General features: G+C 42.5%; 1 protein-coding gene across 1 annotated transcript in view; it reads left to right on the top strand.

Moving 5' to 3' along the window:
- The first annotated feature begins 92 nt into the window (after positions 1-92).
- Positions 93-13,598, top strand: part of LOC127165389 (uncharacterized) — a 95,285-nt gene continuing 81,779 nt past the window's right edge. The window contains exon 1 of the mRNA XM_051109979.1: positions 93-13,246. Within this exon, the coding sequence (XP_050965936.1) occupies positions 120-13,246 (13,127 nt within the window). The 5' untranslated portion in view covers positions 93-119. The remainder of the gene's footprint in view (positions 13,247-13,598) is intronic.

Raw genomic sequence — 13,598 nt, 5'->3', positions numbered from 1 at the left:
TAACAGAGAATGCTCTTGCAGGGTCACAGCAGCCAAGTGGTTCTGGCAGTCAGCCTAATCAACAACAATCCAGCAAACCAAATACACAGTCACAACCACCATCTGTTACAGCAAGTGGAATGTTTTCAGGATTTTTGAACAAGCTAACAGCCCCAGAGAGTGCCCCTCAACAGCCACATGCTGGAAATAGTAGCCTGACCTCACAACAAAGCCTTAAACCCCCTGAGCAACCGCTACCTTCTCAGACAGGTGGCTTCCTTTCTGGCCTGTTTGGTATGAGTGGAGATAATAATGCCAATAATGCCAAAAATCCGGCTGTCCAGGATCATCCACAGCAGGAGGCTCCTTGTTCTGGTCAACCTAATGCACAACAAAGTAGCAGACAAAACTTGCAAAAACAAAACCAAGTTCCACCCCAACAGGTACCTCAAACTGGACCAAGTGGAATATTCTCTGGGTTGCTAACTAAGATTGCAGACACCGCCACTGCACAACCCCAGTCACAAACCACACAGCAAACTAGTAAATCTGGTTCAAATGAAAGTGCCCAGCAATCTTCTAGCCAACCGGGTGGGTTCTTTTCTGGGCTTTTTTCAACCAACCAGACACCAGCACAATCACAACAAGGATCTCCTGGACCCAATCAACAGCAGCAGGGAAACAGGCAGCCTTTACAAAGACAGAATCAGATTCCATCCCATATGCCATCAACCCCTGAGCCACCACAAGGGGGTTTGCTTTCAGGTCTTTTCAACAAACTTGCATCAGCAGATACTCCAGCTCAGCCATCGAAGTCTCTTTCTGGGGTTCAGCCTAACCAACAAACAAGTAGGCCAGATGCATCAGGACAGAGTCAAACATCTACCCAACAGCCACCCCCTTCAAGCCAATCGGGTGGACTTCTTTCTGGTCTTTTGAAGATGGGTTCAGAAGCTGCAGCTCCAAAATCACCTTCTGTAGGACAGCAGACACAACCTGCCTCCAGAAGTCAGACACAAGGTCCACAATGTCAAGGTCAGACTGTGTCACAGGGAGCAACACAACAGCAAAGTCAGTCTGGTGGTCTGTTTTCTAGCATTTTCAAAATGGCCACCTCCGATGAATCTGTGCAACAACCTGCCCAGTCAAGCAATCAGCCAGCAAATGCATCTGTTCAAAGTGCCAACAATGAGTCTAGTGGCATCATATCTGGATTTTTGAGCAAACTTACTACATCAGTTGAAGAACCAGTAACAACAAGTGAATCTTCTCCTGGTCAGAAACCAAAACAGCAGCAACAAGACCGTTCTGGAATTAAACCTAGTCAAAGTCGTCCACAGATTCAGAGAGCCAAACCAGTTGAACTTATGTCTTCTGAAGATGGAGGTGCAGAAAAAGATCAGAAAGTTTTAGCACAAAAAGGTTTCTTGTCTGGGTTATTTAGCAATGCCTCAGAGGAAGACACTTCATCCAAACTTACTTCTCAAATCAAAGAACCACCAAGTAGTTCTAATAGTGGTGCAGGTATGCTTTCTGGAATTTTTAAATCTGGATCTAATGAAAATGACACTTCAGGAAAAAGTAAGGACCCAGAGAAGGGCTTCCTTGATAGACTAATGTCTAAGCAGAGTAAAGATGAGTCTACTACTTCAGTTACCAGCAGCACTGGGAGTGAAGCTTCTCAACAACCTGCTAACCTGCATCCAGCAGTGAAGTCCACCCAAGAGTACATGAACGAGGTCCATAGACTCTTATATGGCACGTCTATTAATTACGGCTATCAAGATCTATTGTATACATTTGCTGTTCATGGTGTGATTCCCCCAGAACTGTATGAACATCAGTGTCTCATAGAAGCTCTTCTTTGGCAGCAACTGAATGAATATGCTCTGTTGGAGACCCTAGCAACACAAGTTCCAGACTGTTATTCTGCAAATCAAGTGGAAATGCCATTTTCCTCGGAACCGGTTGTGGAGACACCTGAATGGTGGAACTTGAAAAACATGGATCCTAGTCAGTTCCATATACCCTCACATCCTTGGCAAGATGTTGTCAACCTGCCATTTCAAAGTAATCTTCCACTAGCAAATGGAGAGGATGTTATTGTATTTGACATGAGTAGCCCAAACAAGAAACCCTGGGGAGGCTGTAACAATTTAAATGGCTTCGGTGATAAAAGAAGCAAAAAGACTGCCACTGCCACAAACCTCTCAACAGATGGTGGTTCAAAAAATGATTTGTGCCACTCCAAGTCAGACTTCAGACTAAATAGCAAAAATGCCTCACAGATGACCCCTAAACCACATTTTGATTTGAAAGTTGACTCAAGATTCTTCAGACGACTTACTGAAAAAAAGGGGCCATTGGATTTGACTCCAGGTGCGGTCAACCTCAGTAGCACTGTAGCTGCCAGTGAAGACATAGAGGATGACATGTTTTTTGAAGATTCAGAGTGGTACCAACAGTGGCTGTCCTTGTTGGAGCAGGGAATGTGGTGGCCAGCTGAGGCAGGAGATTGTGGCTATTACGTTTACATGGATGAAGAATATATATACACTCTTTTGACTGATAGGGCTGGGAAGCACCTCTATGCATGTGCGAGCCCGGAGGAGAGCCGTGTTTTAGAACAAATCACTGAAAATATTTCAAATATTTTGCATAAAAAAGACAAACCAAAGATGACTCTCTGTGGTTTTAAAATACCTCTGCTCAATGAAGATGAAGTTCTGTGGGTACCAGGAAAAAAACAGTGTGACTCGCAGTTCCTAAATGCTCCCGTTGATTTGTCTTCAGCTCTTCAGAAAGGAGACAGGATTATGAACATGAACCTTCAGCAGTTCTCCCAAATGTTTCAAGACTCTATAAATGCACAGACAGAGCAACCTGTTGACTTCAGCGTGTACAAACTCAAAAAAGTAAAAATGGGTTCACAAGAGCCAAGTATGATTTCTGCAGAGGAGCAACTACAAGCAGCTGACCTCTCTAGGAAAGAAAACAACCCACGTCATGGAGGACCATACTGGATAAATCAGGGTGTTAAAGACCTTTTCCCTGAAGTATCTGTGCACCAGTTCTCTTCTCCTGTTACTTTCAATTCATCAGTGGGCTACAGACAGCATCCCTCAACTATGAAACCTTTAATTCCTGAAGTCATGATTGGACATGTAGATGATAAGCCTTTTGACCAGAAAACTCAAAGTAAGCAAACTTTCAGTCCTGCTACTGCACCACAAACAGCTAAAAGCACAGCATCAGCAGGATCTACAATTACACCACAACCTCAGTACACTTCTAGAAAACCTACTGATCTACTGAATGGCAATGGAACGCCACCTACATCAACTAGGACACTTCCTGCCACACCAATAAATCCAACAAAACAGGTTGGGTTTACACAGCAGAGTGCAGCCACTACACTTCGAGTATTACCTACTCCACCAACCTCAGAACAAGTCACAAGAAGTATAGCTTCTAAGCCTTCTGCTGCATCTCAGAAACACAAACTGGCAAGGCAACCATCGCAGTCAACACAGTCTCCTTCATCAGAGAAGGTGTCTAATTTTGATGGCTCTAAGACTGAAGTAGTTCCCATAAAGCCAAAACCTCCCACAGTGATGTCAAATCAAAAACGATCATTGCCACCACCACAGAATTTACTTTTTAACAAGCCTCAAATGCCAGTTGACTCTCTCTTTTGTAGTAAACCTATGGATTTTTCTAGAACCTTGAGCAAAAAAGACAAAGGTAATGATGAGAAAACTTCAACAGATACTGATGCTGAAAGGTCTATTCTGGATGTTGTTGACTTTACCACAAGGAAACTAAAAGTTAAAAAGCAGAATGAAGAGACTTTTCACATGGACGAGACAGCTGCTGTTGATCTGACTGTAGAGTTAGACACAGAAGTGAAAAAAATCAGTGTCACATTTCCATCTCTAGAGGTCAGAAATATATCCATTACAATGTCTGATGTGCCTCCAGGAACTGTATCTGCTCCGGCCTCTCCAAGAAGCAGGCCACAATACTTTCCTCCAGACAGTGGAATTCCCATACAAAAAGACAGCTGTGGCAATGAAGCACCCATATCACCAAGACAAAAACCCCAGCCTGCAAGAAAAGGCTCAGATCAGATGGCCCAGGCAAATAGTATTCAAGTAAACTCTGACAGAGTCTTGGTGGATTCACCCTTAAAGGTACCATTTAAGTCAACCTCAAAACCAGATAAACTTGATCAGCTTGAGGGAGGCCCATTTAAGCGAAGTTCCAAACCCAGCCAAGTACCAACTTCCATACCTCAGGCACCATCACCTCGTACAAGTCCTGAAATAAAGACATCACCAGTATTAAGAACATCACTGCAGATGCCTGCTCAAAATAAACAAATTGGCCTCGTAAGGCAGACTTCGCTTGCTAGTGAATCCATGAGAATGAGTCAGATGACTGGAAAGTCGTATAATGAGAGCACTGCTCCAGCAAATTCCGCCAAAGCAACACTAGATATGACTGTAAAGACAGTCAATAAGCATTTGGACACAACAATCACTGTGACTTCAGCAACTGAAGCAGTACCCCTTGTAAGAAGCAGACGGGCCTCAGTCACAGAAATTAATACAGATTCTGTTGGTTTGCCTTTGCTTGTAGAGCCATCAGCACAGGTAAATCTTAACCTACAAAGACATCAATCATTGCCCCGGCTCTTATGTAGTGAATCCAGGTTTATCCAAGAAGGTCCTGGAACCATTTGCAACAGAACTGCAAGTTTGCCAGTGCTGCCCTCTCGTTATCACCAATCAGCAACTGCTCCAGCAAATGCAATAAAAGCTACATTAGATATGTCTGCTAAATCAACTACTCGTTCAACTGTGGTCACTGAGGCAATTCAAAAGGAAGCCATACCACTTGTGAGAACAAGATCAACATCAGTCTCAGATTGCAATGAAGAGCTTGTTGGATTGCCTTTGCTTGTTGAGCCATCAGTGCTAGAGAAAAGTCTTGTCCCACAAAGGCGTCAATCATTGCCACATCTCTTATGTAACGACTCCAAGGTTTTTCAAGAAAGCCCTGTTTTACACAGCCAAAACCGTCCTTATAACAGAACTGCGAGTTTGCCAGTGCAGCTTACTCATCATCATCAAACAGCAACTGCTCCAGCAAATGCATTCAAAGCTACATTAGATATGTCTGCAAAATCAACTACTTGTTCAGCTGTGGTAACTGATGTGGTTCAAAAGGAAGCTCTGCCACTTGTGAGAGCAAGATCAACATCCATCGCAGATGGCAATGAGGAGGTTGTTGGTATGTCTTTGATTGTGGAGCCTCCGAAACAACAGCGGAAAACTCTTCTCATGAGTTGTGATTCACAATCAAATGTAAGTCGAAGTGATGGATTTGAACATATGGATTTGAAAGCATCCCAGATAAGTCCAGTCTTAACCCAACAAACACCGGCCTCTGCTCCAGCCAGTGTGGTTAAAGCAATTATAGATATGTCTCCAAAGCTAGTTGAAAAAATAAAAGGGGAAAAGGAAGAATTGTCTCCAGTGCCATTGATGAAAAGAAAAACATCTGCTACTTGGATTGCCACAGGGACATCTGTTGGTTTGCCTTTAATTGTAACACCCTCTAATTCCCAAGAACATCTTTTATCAGAGTCCTCATCTCCATCACAAGTGCAGGAAACAATAAAAGAAAAGAATAGTGGTACTTCAAGGCAGTCCTTTGAAGTCAGAAGCAAAGCTCCTACACTGCAAATGACATGGCAGTCATCTCTTTTAGGACAACCCAGCAGAATACCCACAGCACCAGCTAATACAATCAAGGACATTGTTGATATGTCTCCAAAACCCTTGTCAGATCTAACAGAGGTTTGTGGAGAAGTTATGAATGAAGCTGGTGTGCTGTCACTTGTAAAGACAAAACCAACCACTGATGCTGAAGTATTAAAAGGGCTAGCTGGTGTACCTCTTCTGGTCGAGACTCCTTTGCTTCCTAAACCAGTTCGCAGGCAAAGCAGATTGCCTGATAAAATGTCATCTTTCTCTTTGATATCAACTGTAACTCAAGGAACAAAAGGACCTTCGGCACCAGCTAACGCAATTAAATCCACTATTGATATGTCTGTGGTCCGATCAACTTCTAAGATGTCTGAGGGGTCAGCAGGTGAAATGCTTCCAAATGGAGTAATGCCTCTAGTCAAAGATAAAGCAGCCATCAACAAATATCCAAAAAAAGACTCAATAGGAATGCCACTGATAGTTGATTCTTTTTCACATTCTGAGCAGGTCCCTCAAAAAAGATCACCTTTTGTATCATTACTAGAGCAAAAAGGTAATCCAGACCAAATGCAGTTATTGAGTGGACGTCATACTACAGAACCTTTGTTGCGCCAACAGATACCTACCTATCACAGAAATGGAATCCTCTCAATCTCGAAGACACAAACCGTAGAATCTCAGCCCTTCAGCAAACCGATGGACTTCTCTGTCAGTGTTTCACCTGCAAAACGCAACTGCTCCTTTGTTATGCAAAATGGACATCCAGTGGATTTTACTAGGAGTGAAGAAGAAAAATCAAAGATTGCAAGCAGATATCCAAAAAATGGTACTAGCACTTTTAAGAAATCCTATGTTGGGGCTATTGACCTGACTGCTGACATAATGATTGACGTAAATAGAAACAAAAGTGTTGATGATGTCAAAGATCTTTCATCTCCAAGGACTACCAGCATGTCCACTCAGAATACATCAGCATGTACAGTGCTTACATATGCCACTACAACAAATAAGAGAGATTCTCATCAACTGTCAGGAAATGTGCAAATATTGGCCCCCCAAACAAAGAATGTAACTAAACCTCATGCATCAAATGTTTCTTTTAAGTCCAATGTGTCTACACAAATGACATGTATATCAAGTCAGATGAAAAGTCATGTGCAGAGAACTGATTTGCATATCTCTAACCCTTCTGTACAACTCAAGAAAGAACAAAGTGAACCTGCTGAACCAATCAACACACAGCTTCTGAATAAGGAGCTTCCATTTGCAAGCAACAAGCAAAGTGTTGATCCACACAGCTCTCATCTCTCTACACAAATCACCGATTCATCTAAGCTGCCCTCAAAATCTATGCCCCGCATAAATTGCTCAGAGCATACAACTAATCAGCAAGTAGCTCAAAGGTCTGTTATCAGTAGACAGCTGGTAAGACACCAGTCAATTCCGTTGACATTAACTGAGAATGAAGAGAGTCAACTTAGGCATACTGGACCATTTATTACCTCAGTTGCCTCTGCTTCAACTACAGTCTCAAGACCCAAAGGTATTATTAAACAGTCAACAGTGGAAAGCTTTGGAGAAGATTGCAACCCTCAGAGTGGGACAGCTACTTTCAGTGGAAAGCCTTTATCATTAGACAATACACTTGTTCAGACTTCAGTTGTTCCAATTATATCAGTTCAAGATGTATCCATACCTGACCAAGGTTTGGCATCTAATATTGTATCTACTGCTGCAAACCTGCCAGTGTCGACTTCTGCCATTGTACTAGACTCAGTAGTTGTTGTACCCACAAGTACTGCAATCTCTCAAGTTTCCATTGCATGTTCAAGACCGATTTCAACAAGTCCTGCTGTCAAACCAAGTGTTATGGATTATCATCAACTATCTTCAGATCAAGTCTCAAATTTAAGCCCAGCCACAAAGATATCAGTCAAAGGTTTGATATCATTGTTCGATGGATCATGCTCACAGCCAGCAACAGCTATTGTCTCACAAAGAAGTGATAAAATGACACGGCCAATTATTAAACCATCACCTAATGATTGTATTGAAGTTAACCAGGAAATGACAGTGTCCCCAAACCTGACAGTGATGAAAACAGACGACATGTCAGTGATCAGTGGAACCATACCAACCAGTGTTCAAGCACATGCGTCACCATCCTTAGTTGATCCACCCATAGTGCCTCTTCCAAGTCCAGCATTTACTACACCGCCATCTGTAATAAGACCACCTGTTGAACTTAATGAAGTTTCACCAGTTCCAGCTCAAGGTTTGATCAGTGAACAGTCTTTAACAAGAACTTCACTTGTACAACATAACAAAGCATCAGTTTCTCAGACTGAGGCATCTGCTCAAAGCTCGGCTCCAACATATTTTGCCACAAGTTGTCAGCCAGCAGAGGCACAGTCTCAAGAAAATACTTCTGGAAGGATCCCCTTTCCTGAAGTTTCAGTCACAAATGATAAATCATTTCTGGTTGCCACCAGCCTTTCTACATCTTCCGATGTATCTACAGTTACTCCCTTAACACATCAAACACAACCATTTGAAATGTCAACTCAACATCATTCTGCTACTGTCAGTGGATGTGATGCCCAGCATACGACAGTTCAAGCAACTTCACAGTTCTCTGTACCTCAAACAGCAGCATTGTCTCAGTCTGTTTCAACACAAGATACTATGGTGGACAGTGTTAGTCAATTAGATGTTACTCCCCAGCGGCTGGCTTTGTCTGAGATGATGTCTATTGAAGAGGCACCATCTTTCATTCAAGTTTCACCCACTGAGCTAGAGGGACGATCATTTGTTATTTCTGGTTTGGGCCCAAGAAAGATGCTAATACCTCAAATCATGATTTCAGAGGCTAGCAGTCCTGAAGACTGTCCTAGTGAGGAAGATACATTGACAGATGACCCTGATACAACAGAGAAAGATGACTTTATCATTAAAAAGACTCCTATGGAAAGCACTGATGGTTCTCAAGACAATTTAGCTATCGAGGTTGTGGAATCTCAAGAAACTGACAGTCAGAGCATAAAAATAAATCTCTCTAATATAATGGCATCCCCAGAGGATCTAACAGAGGTTTCAGTGATTAAACATGATGGCTCTATTGATGTACTCACCAATTCTGATGTATTTTCAGCACCATTAATACGAAGCACTGTTAAACAAAATGAGAGTATTTGCCCTGAGGCCAGCTCTTCTGAAAAAACATATCCTGATGATGATTACAAGAAGGATGAGCAAGTGCCTAATCTACAAGATGGTGCAAACACAGAATCAACAATGTATAAAGAGAAAATAGAAGATCATGAGGCATCATCTAAAACAATATCAGACAAATTGAGTATCATTTCTGGACCAGTGTCCTCTGGAACAGAAAAGGTACCATTAGAAGACAGTGTAAAAACCTCTAAAGTAATGTCTGATGAACAGACTGTTACTTCTGGACCAGTGTCTTCAGAAATGGAAAAACTACCACCAGAAGATGCTCTAAAAATTTCTAAAATAATGTCTGTTGAACTGAGTATTACTTCTGAACCATTATCCTCAGGAATGGAGAACATACCATCAGAAGACACTCTAAAAACCTCTAAAGTAATGTCTGATAAACTGAGTATTGCTTCTGGACCAGTGTCCTCAGGAACAGAAAAGGTACCATCAGAAGAAACCTCTAAAGTAATGTCTGATGAACTGACTATTACTTCTGGACCAGTGTCTCCAGAAAAAGAAAAGGTACCATCAGAAGACACTCCTAAAACCTCTAACGTAATATCTGATAAACTGAGTATCATTTCTGGACCATTGTCTTCAGAAACAGAAAAAGAACCATCAGAAGACCCTCTGAAAACCTCAAAAGCAATGTCTGATGAACTGAATGTCACTTCTGAACCAGTGTCGTCAGGGACAGAAAACATACCATCGGAAGAAACTCTAAAAGCCTCCATATCAAAATCTGAGCCAAGTACAAATAAAGTGGAAGCACATAGTTCAGGGCCTGCAAAATTGCATGAAGAGGCAACACCCACCAGCACCGAACCCGTTTCTTCTTCTACAACTGCTGAAGAGCATCCTGGCAAAGGCATATTCTCACTTTTTGGCACTTCATCTTTGGGTCAAACTCAGCCTCAGGGTGGACAGTCTATACTAGGTGGGATACTCCCTGGGTCCTCATCCTCTAAAGAAATACCAGGTACAGGATTATTCTCAATGTTTGGAAGTTCTCAGGCAACCCCTGCACCATCTGCACCTAAAGAGCCACCTGGAAAGGGCTTATTTTCTATATTTGGTGGGTCTGTTGCTCAGCCACAACCTGACCAGCAATGTTCACCTGTGCCTGGCCCAAAAGATCAGCCTGCAGGACCAAGAGGACCACCAGGACATGGACCAAGAGGGCCACCAGGACATGGACCAAGGGGGCCACCAGGACATGGACCAAGGGGGCCACCAGGACATGGACCAAGAGGGCCACCAGGACATGGACCAAGAGGACCACCAGGATATGGACCAAGGACTACATCAGGACCTGCACCAAGTCCACCAACTCCAAGAGGGCCCACTTCCAAAGAACCACTGGGCAAAGGACTATTTTCTGTGTTCGGTGGGTCTTCTCAGCCCACAGCACCAAAAGGGGGAACTGCTGCAAAAGCACCAGGATCTGGATCCTCAATACTTGGAGGTATTTTGCCTGGTTCTGGGGTCAAAGAAAACAACGGGCCTGGTTTATTTTCTATGTTTGGTGGAGGTAGTTCTCAATCCCAACCACCAACTGAATCCACCAATCCACCAGCCGAGTCCACCAATAAGGAGTCAACAGGAAAAGGATTGTTTTCGATGTTTGGTGGGCCAAGTCCAGCTGGAAGCTCTGAGCCAGAAAGTCTCTTTAAAGTTCCTTCTGTGTTCTCATCAGATAAAACAAAATCTACTGGATTCAGCCTCATGTCTTTTGTGGATGATAAAAAATCTGATTCAAAACCTGCAGATGCATCCACTGCAGTGGTGGATTCTCTCCCATGCAATATAACACCCACACCATTAACTGATGCAATTAAAGATGAAAATACATCAGTTGAGAATAAAGAAGAGGTTCCTGCAGAGATCACCGATGAACATCCTGGTAAGAAGGATAAGAAGCTGAGTGATGAAATAAAGGACATGTCTACAGATGATACAGGGAGGGCTGATGAAATGCACTCTGCCGTAAATGATAATACAAAGTCTAAAATGGTGACACTAATACATGAGACTGAAGAGGTTACACCTCGGACAGAGGAACAAGCTAAAAATGAAGAAACTCCAGTGGCTGATGAAGTACATAAGGAACAAACCATTAATGTGCAACTTAAAAATGAGGAGCTGGACACGAAAAATGACAAAGACACTCTAGCCACTAGTTCAGAGAAAGCTAATTGCATGACACCAATAAACGAGACTGAGAAGATTGTACCTCTGACTGAGGAGAAGTCTACAAATGAAGAAACTTCAGTGGTTGACAAAACATATGAGGAACAAACCAGTAATGAACAACTTAAAAATGAGGAACTGGACAAGGAAAATAACAAAGAAATAGCCACCAGTCCAGAGAAGATTGATTTTAACAAAGATTTAAACCAATTTGTGCTTGAAAATTCATCTGAGCAAGAGAGAGTTTCAGAGCCTTCTGGGCTTGAGAAACTTTTAGAGGTCTCATTAGAATCTGAGAAAACTGTAGAGCCTGCAAAATCATCTGAATTGCAAGACTCGGTGCAGAAAAACATGGAATCAGAAAAATGTGTGGAACTGGAAAACTCTCAGGAAACTACCAAACCTGTGGATTCTGAAAAACCCACAGAAAATGAGAAAACTCTCACTGAAGAAAAAAGGAAAGTTGGTGATGAAGAAATACCAGACAAAATTTCATTTGGACCTGTAAAAGACACTGTATTGAAAATTTCTGATGGCCAGCAAGCAGACCTTAAGGAAAAACCAGATGAAATCACCAAGTCAGAAGACAGTGACAAAACCTTAATAGTTGCAACTACGCAACCATCTTCAGATCCACAGTTGAATTCTGCTGTTCAGCAGCAGCAACAGCCTAAACAAGACACTACTGTACCTCAGCCAGGAATACTGGGTTTTCCAGCTCAGCCAAGACCAAGAATGGCAGGGCCTTTTTGTCAGCCCAGACCTGGAATGCCTGAACCAAGAGGTCCTAGACCTATGATGTCCAATCAACCGAGACCGAGAATGCCTGGGCCTCAAAGACCCCCAGAGCCTGCTGCATTTTCAGGTTTTATGTCAATGTTTTCTGGCCCAAGTGCTTCTAGCAAGCCAGCATCTTCTAGTTTCTTCTCAGTGCCTCAGACCTCTTTCTTCAAGTCATCACCGCCTTCTGCTCCAGCACAGCCACAACAGCAGAAGAGCTCATTTTTTAACCTTCCAACCAGTCTGCCAACAGACTCCCTCACAGGTGATCTGTTCGGATTGTTTAAAGGTACAGAAGCAGCAAAATCAGATGAAGCCAAGCTGCCAGAGAAAGGTCATGATGGGGCACAAGACTCTAAAGAGCAAATAAGCTTCACTGCTTGTAAGTCAAGCACAGTCTCTGAACCTGAGTCAACTGTGGCAAGTACTGAATTAGTAAATGAAGAAGAACATAAGGAAGGTGATTCAGAGTCATTAAAGCTTGCTGAAGAGCAAGAGGTCAAATCTCCAGGTGAAACAAAAGATGAAAGCAAGGAAATCACTGAGACATCTGAAACTATTCACACAGAGACTTCTGAATCGGGTTTACCCTCAGAGTTAGCACCAGGAGACAAAGAAATTCCACCATCTACGCCCAAAACAATACTTGAAGATAAACTACCAACCTCACCACCTTCTAAAGGTATCTTTGCTTTACCTGGTTTGTCAACACCATCTCTTGGTGGTTTGATGTCTGGTGCAGCAGAGACAGCCAAACCTTTCAGTTCTCTTTTTGGCTCTTCCACTCCTGCCCCTTCGGTCAGCACCAACCCTTCCCAACCACAAGCAGAGAGCAGTGGTCTGCTTTCTGGTTTAAAAGGTTTGTCTGCAGGTCTCTTCCAAGAAGAGAAGTCGGCTCCTCCAAAGGAAGAGACAATGTCATCAATGTTTGGAAGGAAAATAGGCTTCCCATGGCAAAGTTCACCCCCTCAGACCCCTCCTGCCACCCAGTCCAAATTCCCAGACTTGAAGCAGGAAGAAAATGACGAACCTGAGGCTGATAAATTGTCACCTGAATCAGACGTCACAGGAAGTGCAGATTACAGTGATACAGAAGGTCCCAGTGACAGCTCTTTGCATAAGCAACCAAGCTTTGACACAAGCCCAGAGAGTCCGACAGGAGCTTCCTGTCTGGAAGGAGAACATTTGGACAAATCCAAAATTTCCAAAGATCGCACAGATAAGGACAAGGACCCTCCTGATACAGATGCCAGTGCAGAAAAGCCATCAGAGACCCTTCAACAGCAAACCTTTGATGAAAGGCTAGTAAAATCATAATAAATGGCTATTGTTAGGACATTTATTATGGTTTGTTGTGAACATTACCCTCCATCTTTCCAAGATATATAATTTTTTTTTTATTCATTATTATTTATTTGATTAAATGTTAATTTATCCATTCACATTATTGATCAGTTTATTTTGGTTTCTTACAGTCTGTCAAGACAACACATAAACTGAATAACAATAAAAGAACATTGCTTGCCCTGTAATTAAGAATCATTTAAAGAACCACCTAATCCATTAATCCTTGAAACTGTACTTAGATTTTAGAGCTCATTGCTACTGATAAATTTGATATTTTTAGATATTTAGAATTGTGCAGTTATTCTA

Source organism: Labeo rohita, chromosome 5 (assembly GCF_022985175.1).
Source record: "Labeo rohita strain BAU-BD-2019 chromosome 5, IGBB_LRoh.1.0, whole genome shotgun sequence".
Lineage (NCBI taxonomy): Eukaryota > Metazoa > Chordata > Actinopteri > Cypriniformes > Cyprinidae > Labeo > Labeo rohita.
This window is presented reverse-complemented; position numbering and strand designations above follow the sequence as displayed.